The sequence below is a fragment of the Triturus cristatus genome, chromosome 7 (assembly GCF_964204655.1).
Source record: "Triturus cristatus chromosome 7, aTriCri1.1, whole genome shotgun sequence".
Lineage (NCBI taxonomy): Eukaryota > Metazoa > Chordata > Amphibia > Caudata > Salamandridae > Triturus > Triturus cristatus.
This window is the reverse complement of record NC_140590.1, coordinates 1,679,651,772-1,679,665,647: the sequence shown is the minus strand read 5'-3', so window position 1 is coordinate 1,679,665,647 and position 13,876 is coordinate 1,679,651,772. Positions and strand designations below refer to the sequence as shown.

At 45.2% G+C, this 13,876-nt stretch overlaps 1 protein-coding gene across 1 annotated transcript in view; it reads left to right on the top strand.

Moving 5' to 3' along the window:
• Window positions 1-13,876, top strand: part of LOC146812694 (von Willebrand factor A domain-containing protein 1-like) — a 145,456-nt gene that overhangs the window by 88,048 nt on the left and 43,532 nt on the right. The window contains exon 4 of the mRNA XM_085619797.1: window positions 9,469-9,741. Within this exon, the coding sequence (XP_085475923.1) occupies window positions 9,469-9,741 (273 nt within the window). The remainder of the gene's footprint in view (window positions 1-9,468; window positions 9,742-13,876) is intronic.

Below are 13,876 nucleotides of genomic sequence, written 5' to 3'. Positions count from 1 at the left end.
GGCTATTGCAATATGTCTCTTGGCCACCACAAGGTATAGGTTCGCAAACTTTCTGCTCAATTTCTTTCTGGGGTTTTCCATGATTAGGCCCAGCAGACACTGTTTAATGGTATTAGGGATCAACCATCCTGTGAAGGATTTGATGTGGGCTAGCACGTCCGTCCAATACATTGCGATGACGAATACTGGCACACTATACGGATAAAATCAGCTTTTACGTATCCGGACCTAGTGCTTTTAGAGGACGGATCTGGATATATAGCTTGCAACCTGCTCGGAGACAGGTAGACAAGGTGTATGTAGTTATATTGTATAAGTTTGAATCGAGTGTGAATAGAGACCCTACGTACCACCTCATGAATTTTGGTCCTGGCTCTAGCCGTCAGTGGATCTTCACAGGCCTGTTGCCTAGTAGACTCTAGACGGAGCGGTGCGATCTTGCTACCTGGAGCCTCAAACCTAGATGCCAATGCAATGGAGGGGAAACAAAGGCACACAGCTTGTCATCACTTCACTAGATCTTCAGAGAAACAACAATTTGGAAGCAAGCTTTTGACTTTGTTAAATCCCTGCATATAAGAGATATGCATGCACTGTAAGAATGTCAGATGTATACTTCTGGATGAGTATTTTTACAGATACCAATGTAAATATCAATATTTTTTTAATGTAATTATTTTATATCGCTACATATCCCATTGTAGGGTGTCAGAGCACTTTACATCACACGTACACATTATACATTGACAATAAAGTGTTTAAATCAATGTAATGGTTGGGTTGCAAAAGGCAATGAGGGTTGCAAGGTGTACGAGCCACACATCATTCTTATGGGTAGGCAATACATGTTAAGCGTGCATGGCCGAGACAATGATAAAGTCAGGATTTAAAACGTAATACAGTGGTTGGGGTGTCTGTATTAATAAGACTTTAGGCCAGATGTATCAAAAAAGCACCCTGCGATTCGCAAATAGCAATTTTTACCCATTCGTTATTTTGGAATCGCAAAATGCTACGTAAGTAGGAATCGCCTAAGATTTGGTTATTCCTTAATATTACCTAATAGTGATTCGGTAAATAGCAAATCGCTATTAGGTAATATTACTCCATTTGTTCCTATGGGCTGAATGGCCCATAGGTGCGGATGGTTTTGCATTAGCTAATTTGAGATTACTTAATTGGTAATCGCAAATTAGCTAAGGCAAAGTCAAGGGTGTCCAGGGGACTAAGGCCCTCCTAAAGCACCCCAAAAAAAGAAAGTGTGCATTTGTAAAGCACACACATGCCCTAGGGGCATGTGTGCGCTACATGGCACTTTGAAAAATGCCGAATTGTGCATTTATCAAAGTTTGCACATGGTTACCATCAACTTGAAGTTGATGGTGATTAGTGTTTCATAAATGCACAGTTCGCATTTAGGAAAGGCTTCTTACATGTGCATTAGGGATTCGCAAATTGAGATTCCCTATTTACATTCACAATTTAGGTAAGCGTAAAAACTTGTGATTACCTAAATTGCAAATGCAAAACCTTTCACACATAAGGAAAGGCCATTTTGCATTCGCAAACGACCAAATGTTGCAATTCGCACTGTTTGTAAACGCAAAATATTTTCAAACATCTGGCCCTATATTACTACCGAAATAAATCCTTTTTAGCACCCTTATTATAATAACATATTGAGAAAAAATCAATAATGTCTAAACCAGGGACTCTGGAATTATGCTGAAAGAGAGGACCCATTTATGAGACAGGGTTGGCTACATTATGCAGCAAGATTATGCAAATTATGCGGCACTATACAGCACATTTTGCGATTGCATTGCTTGATTATTTTGTCATTTTTACACATCGAAACACTATTGGGGAAAAGATTTCACCCTATTAGTACCAGTTTAATATCCAAATGCAGGAATAATCAAATAAAAGATGACCAGTTAATCTTTGTGAAGGGCCTTCCATTCTGCAGACACATGTTGCCATGGATTTAATAACTTTTGATCAGTTTGAGCTAGAAACAATTGTTTGTTAAAATCTTCATATTATGCAGTGGATGATGAGTTATATGGCAAGTGTGGCAAGTTCATTGTTATGAGGCAAAGGGGTGCTGCCGCAGAATTGCATAACTCCAGCTGTCCTAGTCTAACCCGATGCCATGCCGTTTGCATGCAGCTCCTTGTTGCTGGTTCATATCTCACTGTGCTATCTTAGAAGGATTGCGATTTATGAACTGCAAGTAACAAAAGGAACTTAACGTTAAAAGCACTTACCTATCTACATAAAATAAAAATCTGTCATCTGTATATGTTACACAATGGGCTTTGCAGGAGACACATTAACTCTCTATTCTACGTTATGAGTGGCAGTGACCAGACAAAACACGTATCTCTTCAGCAAGTTCATTAACCACTAGAGTCATTTTATCAATATTATTTTTCCCCCGAGATTTAAAGGGCACACAAAGACGTATGCAGGGCCACTGGAATTATGTGGCAGGGAGGGTGAAATTATGCGACAGGCTTGAATAAATTATGAGGCAAGAAAAGGCAAATTATGCAGCGTAATGCTGCACATTTTGTGAAAATAATAGTTCATTATTTTGTCATTTTGATACTTGTTAACATGGTCTGGCCGTTGTTTGCACCTCTTTAGTATGAGTTGAACGCACAAACATAGCAATATGGAACAGAATGGTGGCCTGTCAATCTTTGCAAAGGGTCTTCCACTGCACAGCATCACTTATTGCTGCGTCTTTGGTAATTTTTGAGAGCATGAGCTCAAAACACCTTTTTTTGTTAAAATATGCCGATTATGCAGCCGATGATAGATTATGTGGCAAATGCAGCAAATCTATAATTATGCTGGAAAACATAGCAGCTGCACAATCGCATTATTCTAGTGGCCCTGAATATATGAAGCAGGTGCCTTAACCCCACAAGACATTTGAAAACGCAGCCTTCACAACTAATTAAGCCAGGACAGATTAACTGTCACATTTCTTCAGACACATTAGGTGTCGGGTAGTGCTGGCTAAGCATGGTTTGCATTCAAGGACACTGGAATCAAGCTATCTGGCTGAAGAGGGGTGAAACCCCGAAACCGGTCCTAGGATGCTTGTATCCAGTCCAGGGAGGCCCTGGCCTGGCAGTTCGGGCTGGACTGTTCTTATTGGGCACAGGGTCAAGACTGATTTGCATATGGCTGGGTTCAAACTGAAATGGCATGGGAAGCAAAAAAACCATGGATTTAGGCCCAGATCTCTGTACTGGGGTGAATGTATGACATTGTTCTGCATTCTGTCCATCAACAGTTCTTTTTGCATTTGCATTCAAGGACAGCCATACCTCTGGAGAGCCTAGGAAGCTAAAGCAATCACATCTACATGGATTTGTGCTGTACATGAAATAGTACACCTGGTGGAGTATGCTGGCATCGGGGTTAGTTTCTGCAACTCTTGGGTAAAGGAAGTTTTACACTGACAAAAGACAACATTGTGTGATGTATATCTTACAAATGTGTGTCTCTTCTGCCTAAATCAGGAGTGTTGGCGAATATATGCCTTGTCCCTCGGCCTCATAATCCACCTCACCATCTCCGCAAGCATGCTGGGCAGTTTCCAAGTATGGCAAGGGCGGTGCTTACTTCGTGTCCCATGTCAAGGCCACTGATCTGTCAGACAAGTTTCAGCAATGTTTTCTGCAGTTACTATGGTCTCACTTCAGTCAGTGTGCCTACTTTAGATGTTCCTACTTTAACACCGGTTTGTAATTACATCAATTGTCCCCAGTGGTGAAAATCTGAGGTTGCACTTTTATGATTCAAACATATCTGCATGGACTACACATCTGTCTCTGAATTTGTAGATTTTTAGCTCAGACAGCTAAATGATAAGTTAACCACTCTGTTCAATATTTTACTTTATGTATTTAAGCCTTTTAGGGGTTTAAAAATTCCCCAAATGTTTTATATTTTTTACCACTGATGTCGAGCATTTGATTGTAGGATGCAGCCATGTTCTTCCTGTATTCTTTTACTAGTTTATTCCTAGAGCAGTGTAAGGTATGGGGTTAAAGCTGAAAGACTCATTCCCACAGAGCATGCACAGCAGGTACTAGCTGCCCATGTACTTAAGGACCCAGGCTACACTAATCACTACAGAAATACCCTCCTAGCAGTCCCCTCAAACAAATGATCCAAAATAAAAGGGTCAGGAGGAGTCAATGAAGTCAGTTCAGTGCTCCTACCAATTCCAATAAACACAAAAGAACTGACTGTCTCTCATGTAGTACTAACACTAAAAAGGCACCCAGAGGTGAAAATAACTAAGGTTTAAGGAGGAAAGCCCTCACCCACCCGTTGGGTAGCATGCTTCATCATCGGGCCTCTCCTGGCACCAACCCAAATGGGCCCTATGATGCAAGCTACTACATATAATTAATGTATTGGGGAGCTTAGGGGGAATGTTTTGATGGCTGTAATGCTATGGCACTCATATGGTCTCTCAAAAGTGAACTATATGATAGGGGAAACAAAACTGGTGAAGGTGAAACTTAAAAACACCTACTAAACTAGGGGTTCACAGGAAACTGCTGACGTGTGACTCTGAAGGGCCTTTCAGCGGCGGTTAGGTGGGGGTGGAATTGGCTCCTGCATTCCAAGGGGCAGGGTCTAGGCCCCACTAAAGATAGGGATGAAACCTCCTGGGGTAGGATGGCAGACAGGACAACATTTAGAGAGGGCCTGTGCATTTCAAATGTGGCCTTTTGAACTGATCATATCCTCAAAGGCCATAGGAGGTATAACTACTCGGGGTTCCGCCTCTCAAAGTGAAGGCACTTTTGGATTTGGAACCATACTAAGCTGGGCAAGAGGGACTGCAAATGGACTATCCACAGTGGTGGTTTGGAGCTTGTCGTGCTCCAAGAAGCGGAATATCACTTGGTGGATCTTGCCTGGACTTCGCTGGCTTGCCACTAGTGACAGCTGTCATGGCCTGGGTTTCGAAGTACTCTACAAGGGCCGATGAGCTTGCCTCCTGTCCACGGGATCCCAGGGACACAAAGGATCTCTCTGTCTGCACGAGATCGTAAGGGCCACACTGGGTAAGGTGGAGACAGGTGGAAGTGATCGTGGTTGGGACAAGGACCGTCCTGACATACACCATCATCTCGCTGTGCAGGAGGAGTGTGTGTGCAAAGATCAGCAGCCATCTGAGGTGCCGGGACGTGAGGAGTTTGAGTGTGTGGGAAGCTTGCAGAGTCTGAGGGACACGTGCTTGCAGCCAAGGGGACCTGTGTTCGCTTGTGCTCCAAAGCATGTGGTGTCCAAGCGGTGTTGGGGGAACCTGAGCCGGGAGCTGACTGTCTAATGCCTCCAGATTGGGAGACGACAGTGCTTGATATCGCTGCCTCTGTCCAAGGCCATTGGTTCCCTCGCCCTGGACACACGCCACAGGGTGCTTTGTTTTGGAAAGCATTGTGACGAGACCCGAGGGGTTTTGTATCCCTTATGGGCACCTGCAGCTGACTGCCGGGGGTTGGGGGTCAATGGCAGGTCACACCTTCGAGTGAGGAGAAAATGTTTCTCGACAGGAAGCGTCCCAACTTCCTTGGTCACAACCTTTTGTCTACTGGAGGGATAGCGATCCCGCCCTCATGCAGGTGTCATCAGGCGCCTAAAGAGTCCAATACGGATGGATGAAACTAATTAACAGTTTCTTTCCATGTTAGGTGGTTTCGACTGTCTAGAGAACAGGGCTCCAGCAGAGGCAACGTGTATCATTGGCTGGTAGAGTTGAAAGACTAAGAGGCTGGGTCATGAGGCGTAGTCGGAGACTAGGAACTAATTGACCTTCCCGCAATGGGAAAGTCTTTTGAATTCAGTGCTTGTGTGTAATTCAAAGACAAGCATTTTTATACATACGGTATGAAGTCTTTTGTGGTAAACACAGTGTGTTGCAAGGGGAGTGTATTGACAACGGTTTACACTTGAGCCCTGAGGATAAGCCTGACTGCTCGGTTCCCAGCTACCAGAGGGTGAGCTCAGGTTATCGGAAAAGTTTATTGTACTCATCCTATTTGGAATGGTGGGCTCTGACTGGCTTTGATGCATCTTATATATCATCAAAACTGTATACCCCACATGGCCATTAATATATGTTCACATGCATCTTAGCCAGCCCGAAACTGCTTGGTGTAACAGGTAGCAGTGTTCATTTTATTTGAATCCCCAGAGGGGTCAATAAAAGGAAAAGTGGGGAATATTTCGACCCACTAAGCGGAGGTCGACATTTTTCTTCCCTTTCCAATCTTTTATCAAAGTGTCATCGCCATTCCTCGGGACTTTAAATGCCGTTGCTGCTTTAAATCCATAGTAAAATGCATTGAAATGTAACACAACCCACAACTGCTGATGGCAATATGGTGTTGGGTCTTGCTTCTATTGCCAGCAATATAGAACCTATATTTAATTGTTCCAACAACACAGATATTAGTAGATTGACAACATATGTCCACATAATAAATCTCAGAGTCCAAAGAAAAAGGTGCTCCTTTAATCATGCACACACAGTGGTGGAGAGTGTATAAGTGTAGTCCATTGCATGCTCAACCCAGAGTTTGCTTCTTACATAGGTCTCATAACCTACAAGTATTCCTAAATTGTAGCATCCCCAATGTAGGAGTATGTTGGTCACAACCCTGAACAAAAATTAATAATAACCACACCGATCACGTTAAATATTCTTATGTACATCCACATTTTTACCATTGTCAAATATTAGTGCTGGACAAATTGGATTTGAAGGATCATCAAATGAGAAAAACCGCAATGTTATTGTTGGAAGAGCAGAGATGGATACACAGATTTAATACAGATCGAAATGGCCTGAATTATAACATTCCATGGATGTCTCTATCCCAAATCGGCTAAACTAAACATCTCTTATAACATATTCTGTGCCTCGTTTGGTTCCTGGGACAAACCTCAGTAGTGACTAACCTAGTATCCCTTTGATAGGAGAATATGCCTCTTTATTTCGCTTGCCGTTACCACGCATGTTGTTACAACGCGGTCATTCCAACGACCGCGTTGTAACAACGCATACCATTACCCCGCAAGTCGTAACAACGACTTGCAGAGGGGGTCGCTGGATGTTGGAATAGTATTATTTACTATTCCAACTCCAGTCTGTGCGGACAGTAGGGAAGGTGTTGGATTTTAAATCCAACACCTTCTCAGCCCTCCGCAAGTCGTCGTAACGCCTTGCGTGGTAATGGTATGCGTTGTTACAACATGCGGGGTGACAGATTCATAGTAAGGGCTGTTTACCTTGATAGGACCATCTCAGATCATTCTTTGTGTGATTCATACATAAAAAATGATTGGTCATCTTTGTTGTACTCCATTTACACCATATATTACTCATGTGTTCTCCAATACATACTTGTATTTTCCTCAGGGCCATGCCAATTTAACAAAAGGAACAAGGACACGTGATCATACATATAACTCCTTCGCTATTGCAATTAGTGAACTTGCGCAGTTTCCACGGAGACTTCAGACCCAAATTAACCTCTAATATGTTGTCAGTCAAATGGCATACCGAACAGGACCACAAGGATGATGTCCTCAAACTTTAGTTAAAGCCCTAAGCTCTGTTTGTGTGGGGCTCCTATCATTCTTAGGATGGGTATGAACCGGTAGGCCCCTAAAAGTTTTGCTCCATCTAAATGCAAAAGGGGTTTTTTCAAAATGTTGCTTGCCTATATTCAGCATGTACCAGGGTTTTGTGATCTATTTCTTCATGATATTCGAGTAGCTGGAATACGTGGTTACACAGATCAATCTCTTTCTCAGATGTTTCTGGGTTGATTTTAACAAAGCCTCCCTGTTGTAATGTTTTGCTTTTTTATTAGATCTGTTGATGACATGCTCAGGGTATAATTTTTGACATAATTGGCTCATTAACTTTTTTTAATGTTTGTTATATGACGTCAATTCAGAACAATTTCTATGCAAACGGAGAAATTGCCACACGGGTAAGTTTCATTCCTTATGGTTAAACATCCTGAGGGAATATAGCATGGCATAATGTCTGAATTAACATATGTGCAGAATATCCAGTTATAACTGTCATAAGGATTATCATGTGCCATGATTAGAATACCAAATGCAGTGTGCAACCTGTATTTTTTTTTAAATGTCAAGGTATGCTAAAACTGTCAGTGTATACAATTGTGTTATGCTAGGTAGGTTTATAAATGCTATAGTTTTGATATTCACAATTACAGTTTCTAGAGCTTTTAAAGCAACACATGACTGTGCTTTGTTCTTGATGCCACGTTTAATATGTCCAGTTTATACTACTTAGTGGTTTGTCTACTGAAATTAGTCACACACCAAACTTCATCCACATTTGGGCCGTCAATTCCTTCAGGCAGGGAACTCAAGTCACAGGCTTATGTGCTGATTAGTATTCATTTGTTAAATCTTGCAATGCACCAAACTGTACTCATGATAGACCTGCTAAACATATATTTGAGGTCATAAGATGATGTCATTTCTTGTGCTTCCACTTTCTTTAAGGTCAAGGACTATAATGCAACTTCCTGTGGTGTCACTTCCTATGATGTCACACACTGTGATCTCACTTGCAGACTGCTTAGACTCCCACATCTTTTTTTTGGGCTTGTACCCTGCCAGAAAGATAACTTGAAAACTTACTATATCAACAGCAAGGTTAAACACACAGGTCTGTATTCTGGCCGGGTCAGCTTGTGCTTTTGTACCATTGGACTGAAGTAAACAAAAAAAGTGATGGGTGGAATGCTTGAATTAATCTCAGAAACTGGCAGTTACTCAGGTCCAGATCCTAGTCCATTGGTTTTTGACCAGCATGCCACCTTAGATTATACCAGTCATATGCAAATCAGCCATGTTTGTGCTCCATTGGGAACTGTCCAGCCTGAACTAACAGACAAACTGTTCTCTGCACAGGAACACAAGCAAGGCAGGACCGGTTTCACCCTACTTGGGGCTCTTCAGCTAGATGCAGCTTGGTTCCAGTGACACAGTGAGGGGGCCTCAAATGGCAGTCTGGATGGACTGTTACCATCTGGAGCATGGTTGGTACTGATTTGCATAAGGTGGGCCTTTGTCTAGAGAGGCATGGTGGGTGAAAAATGATGAACTGGAATATGGCCCGAGCGATTGCCAGTGTCAGATTAATTCAAGAATTACTTCTATGACCATGTTGTTGTTGTAGTTTAAAATCATTACAATTAGGGCTATTGAGTTCACAATTAATAACACCAGCCTTCCTGGTGTAGAGGTGCTGGTAGGCGAGCTACCAAAAAGTGCCCAATACTGCTGGCTCTGCTGCAGCATGTTGTGTCTGCTCTATAAAAAGTTTGTTTAATTTTCTCCCATCTTCTCCTTCTCTCTCCCATTTCTGTCATGTCTGCACAGAGGAGGTTGCCCCAGAGACGGTCCTTGTCCGAGAGCGTGGGGTGCACAGCCTGGGCCTGACCTGGGCCGGGAACCAGAAGCACGTGCGGAGCTACCAGGTGCTATATGGACCGCTGACGGGCCACCCTGTCCAGAACGTCACTCTGAACGGGAGTGCTGAGGGGGTGGTCCTGGGCCCCCTGAGACCGAACACCCCGTATCTGATCTCCGTCCGGGTAGAGCTACGCAGTGGGCGGCACCGGACCCTGTCTGTCACCGAAAGGACACGCCCAGGTCTGAACTCTGCTTCCATATTCATGAGCACGTGCACAGCTATTTCTCACTCTCCTCCACTGGCCATGAGCAGGGCCACAGGGGCGGTTGCCCCAGGTGCAAAATTCTTATGGGCCTTCTTAGGGGCGTGGGGGCATTCTTAGGGGTGCACAATTTTAAAAGAGGAGAGGATGGATACTTGCTTTGCCCCGTGCACTGGCAACCCACGCTACGCCGCTGCAGCTACACATTCACAGAATCCTCACCCAATCATGCGGAATACTAGCACACTTTATGAAGCCCACCCTTCCAACCAGACACCACAGTACCCACTTACCTTAAGCATCCTCCCTCTAGCTCCCTCTCAACTCACCCCACTACATGTAAAGTGCAACAAGGTATAGCATGATAAGTGCGCAACTCTGGTCATGACGCCAACTTTGAAGCGCTTCCCACATAAGCCGCACTACAAACCCATGTCCTTCCATCCAACTACAAATTACAGTGTAGTGTGACATATGTTCGCCTAAATAAAGGCAACTAAAATACACAACAATAGTCTATGTAAGGCCCACCTTGTGTGACAGAGATTGTTTACAGGACATATACATTTGTGCACGTGGTACATTCTAGTCATTGCATATACACATCTGTACATGCAGGTCACTGCAAGTACAGATTGGGTCATGTGGTACACGGGTCGTTTCAAATTCAGTTCATTGTATCTGGCACACACTGATCATGAGAGACTATGAAATGCACAGCTATTTTCCTATGTCACACAGACCGTTCCTATTAGACATGGAGGGCAGGTTGGACAATCTCTGGTTGAAGACCATGTTTCTTCAGAGAAGGAATGGGTTGAAACGTCCCATCAGCATTAGACATAGATGACCGATTTGGTTGATGCATGCTTTAGTTACTGAATGTCCCTTAAACCAACAAAGTAGCATTGGTTGTTTTGAGAAAGCTTTGCTCCCAGTCCCAGAAGCACACTGATGGACGTCCCTCTGCAGAGGCGACTCACACAGGTATTTTTGTACACCCAAGCAGGATTACTCTAAGTTGAAAAACATGTTTGCAGTTCACAAAATGTGAATAAATATGTCTTTACTCACATGTGAAATGACACCAGTGCTGTGTAACTTTGCACAGGTGTTGTTTAATTTTACACCAGAAAAGAACTTCTCACATGGACATTTTGTGGATGCTACAAGGTCTAAGTAAGTGATCACTCACTACTAACCTTGAGGTTTTGTGTATTGACGAACGTTTAGCAGGTGGGAAACATCCATTACAATGCAGGCATTACAACGATATGCCTTTACAACGCAGTCAATATAACACAAGTTCCACGCATGTCATTACAACACATATCCCTCACTGACCAGCACCTTCCCTGAGGTAAGCACCCAGCAGTGTTAGAATAGTAATTCTCGCTGTAATGGAAAATGCGTTGTAATGGCTTGCGTTGTAATGGCATGCGTTGTAATGGAAGTTGCGATGTAAAAACTGCATTGTAAAGGTATGCGTTGTAATAGTTTACGTTGTAATGTCATACATCCTTAGCAGGTCCATTCCAATTCTGGCTACAGACAGAGAAAACACAGTCAAGGGCAGAAGTAAATCCCTTACCAGTGTGAGAAAGGGGAGGGATCATTCCCAAAATTGATGGTAGTGTAGGGGAAAATGTTTCTCGTGGGAAGAAAAAAGTTTAAAAGTGCAAATGTACTTACACAATGGACTTATGTATGCTTATATATACAATTAATATATTAACACATGCGTAACTAGGTATGCATGCAAACTGTGACCCCCGTTTGGAGCCACACACTTACTAGCAATGTGTAGAGGGGTGGTTTGGGTTGTTCATCACTTTGAACCTGTAGGAACGTATATTATCACACCAGGACATCAACACTTTTGCAGCCCTCATATGTTCACCATGTGTTTTGAAAGCTTATGCTGAACCTCAATGTTTTATACAATGGATGGTGGGGGGTACAACATGGAAGCATCTATCTTTTTGCAGGACATTATTGTTTTCTATCTAGCTGAAAATAAACACTAAGAACAACTCATGAACAAGATCTTTGATTGGCTGTTTAGGACTAAGCACGAATAATACTTATACAGGGGAAAATGCCACAGACCAATTATAAAATGGCGTAATGGAATTCCTACCTTGGGAATTATCACTTTTTTTGGGCAAAGAATTTTCATCTATCATTATTATTGCCTCTGTCATGAATTTGAATATCTCCCCCAGTATTTGGATGCATCAGTGAGAATCTAGATGACTGAGGAAGTATGTACCGGTATTTAGATATCCCAACCAGTATTTGGTATCTGAAAGAAACACGTAAGTTAGATTCCTCACCTTAGAATATCCCCAGGCGTCAGGCTGGATCCGGAAAGATTTTTCATCAGCAATACCCTTGCGCGTCGCTAGGCGTCGTCTGCGGCTCCGCGTCCGTCATCGTAATCGCCGGGATGATGTCGTCGGAGTACTTAGACGCCGCCCTTGCACGCTGACGTCAGGTCTTCTTTTTTACGTGCCAGTAAGCGCCGATCCGGGAAGAGCAAGTCACTTTTTGACTAAACTTTTTTGAACTCTTTTGGTTCTATTCTTGTCGACATCGACTCTGGTGCCGGTAGGGATGCCTGGCTTTAAGGCTTGTGACTCCTGTCACCGACTGATGTCGGTCATGGACCACCACCGCCGGTGCCTCTATTGCCTTGGGACCGACCACGACACCACGACACAAGTCGTGCCTCGACTGCTGGGCCTTGACTTCGAAAGCTAGGCGGGAGCGGTCCCGCAAGCTACTTGAGTACCGGCAGTCGGCTCCGCACCGCTCGAGGTCCCGGTCCAGGAGGAGGTCGAGGGACCGGTCACGGAGCCACAGCCACCACCGCTCGTCGGGGTCCAAGTCTTCGAAATCCGGTAAGTCGAAGCACAGCAAGAAGTCGAAGAAGCGACATCGCTCTTCTAACTCCCCTTGCGTGACTCGGCTGAGGGTTCAGGTGGCACCACCCACGCGGCTCCGATGGAGCCGCAGGGGTCCCGTCCATCCCCATACCCTCCGGTCCCTGGGACTGACGCAACTCCGGCGGAGGTCAGTGCCTTCCTCATGGCCATGAGGAACCTGGTTCCGCCATCGATGCCTACTGGCGCGCTTTCGGGCCCCGCAGGCTCGACTGGGAGGCCTAGCGAGCTGGCGGCTCTGGCCCCGACGCCGCAGGCCCCCGGGGGATCCAGGCCTGGATCCCAGTCAGCGCCGGTCGACCTCACGACCCCTCCGCCAGCGCCGACACCTCCGGTACCACCCCCGGCGCCATCCCCGGACGACATTGTTCCCCAGTTTAGTCCTGGTCCGGGCCCGGCGTCGGACCGGGCCCGTCTGGCGCCGCACCCGATGCTGATGGGTGGCAATTTCATCTTCCGCACGGCTCTAATCATTCCACCTGTATACCAGGAATCGGATGACAGTGACGACTGGGAGGGGTCTGAGGACCCTCTGGCCCGGTAGGGCCAGTTATCTCAGGACTGGGCAGACGAGCTGGGGGATGCCATTGGTCTTGACACCTCCCCTGACACTGGCTTCATCTCTCCTCCGACTGTGGCTTCAGAGGAAGGTGCTGCATTTTCTGTGGTGCTGCGCAAGGCGGGCGAAGCCCTTGGGCTAGAACTGCCTGCTGTGGCCGTGAGGATGAACCTCCTCACCGAAGTGCTTCAACCGTCAACAAGCTTCTTGGAGCCTCTGCTGCAGTTCAATGAAGCACTCATTGACGTTCTGAAGGGCACCTGGTCCAAGCCCTCCACAGTTCCTCCTGTGGACTGGAACGTGGCCCGGCGCCACCGCCCTGCACCGTGCAACCCCAGTTTTCTGTCCCAACACCCCACGCCCGAGAGCCTGGTTATCCAGGCCTCTACCTCCCAGACCTCCTTCCCGTCCGCTCCCCCGGATCGGGAATCCAAAAGGCTAGAACAGTTTGGGAAGAAGCTGTTCTCCTCTCTTAGTTTGGGGTTGCGGTCTATCAACACCGCGTGTCTTTTGGACCGTTACTCCCACTCCCTGTGGGATACGGTGCAGGAAGTGCTGCCCTAGTGTCCAGAGGAGGCCCGGACACGACTCCCCCAGGCTCTTGCAGA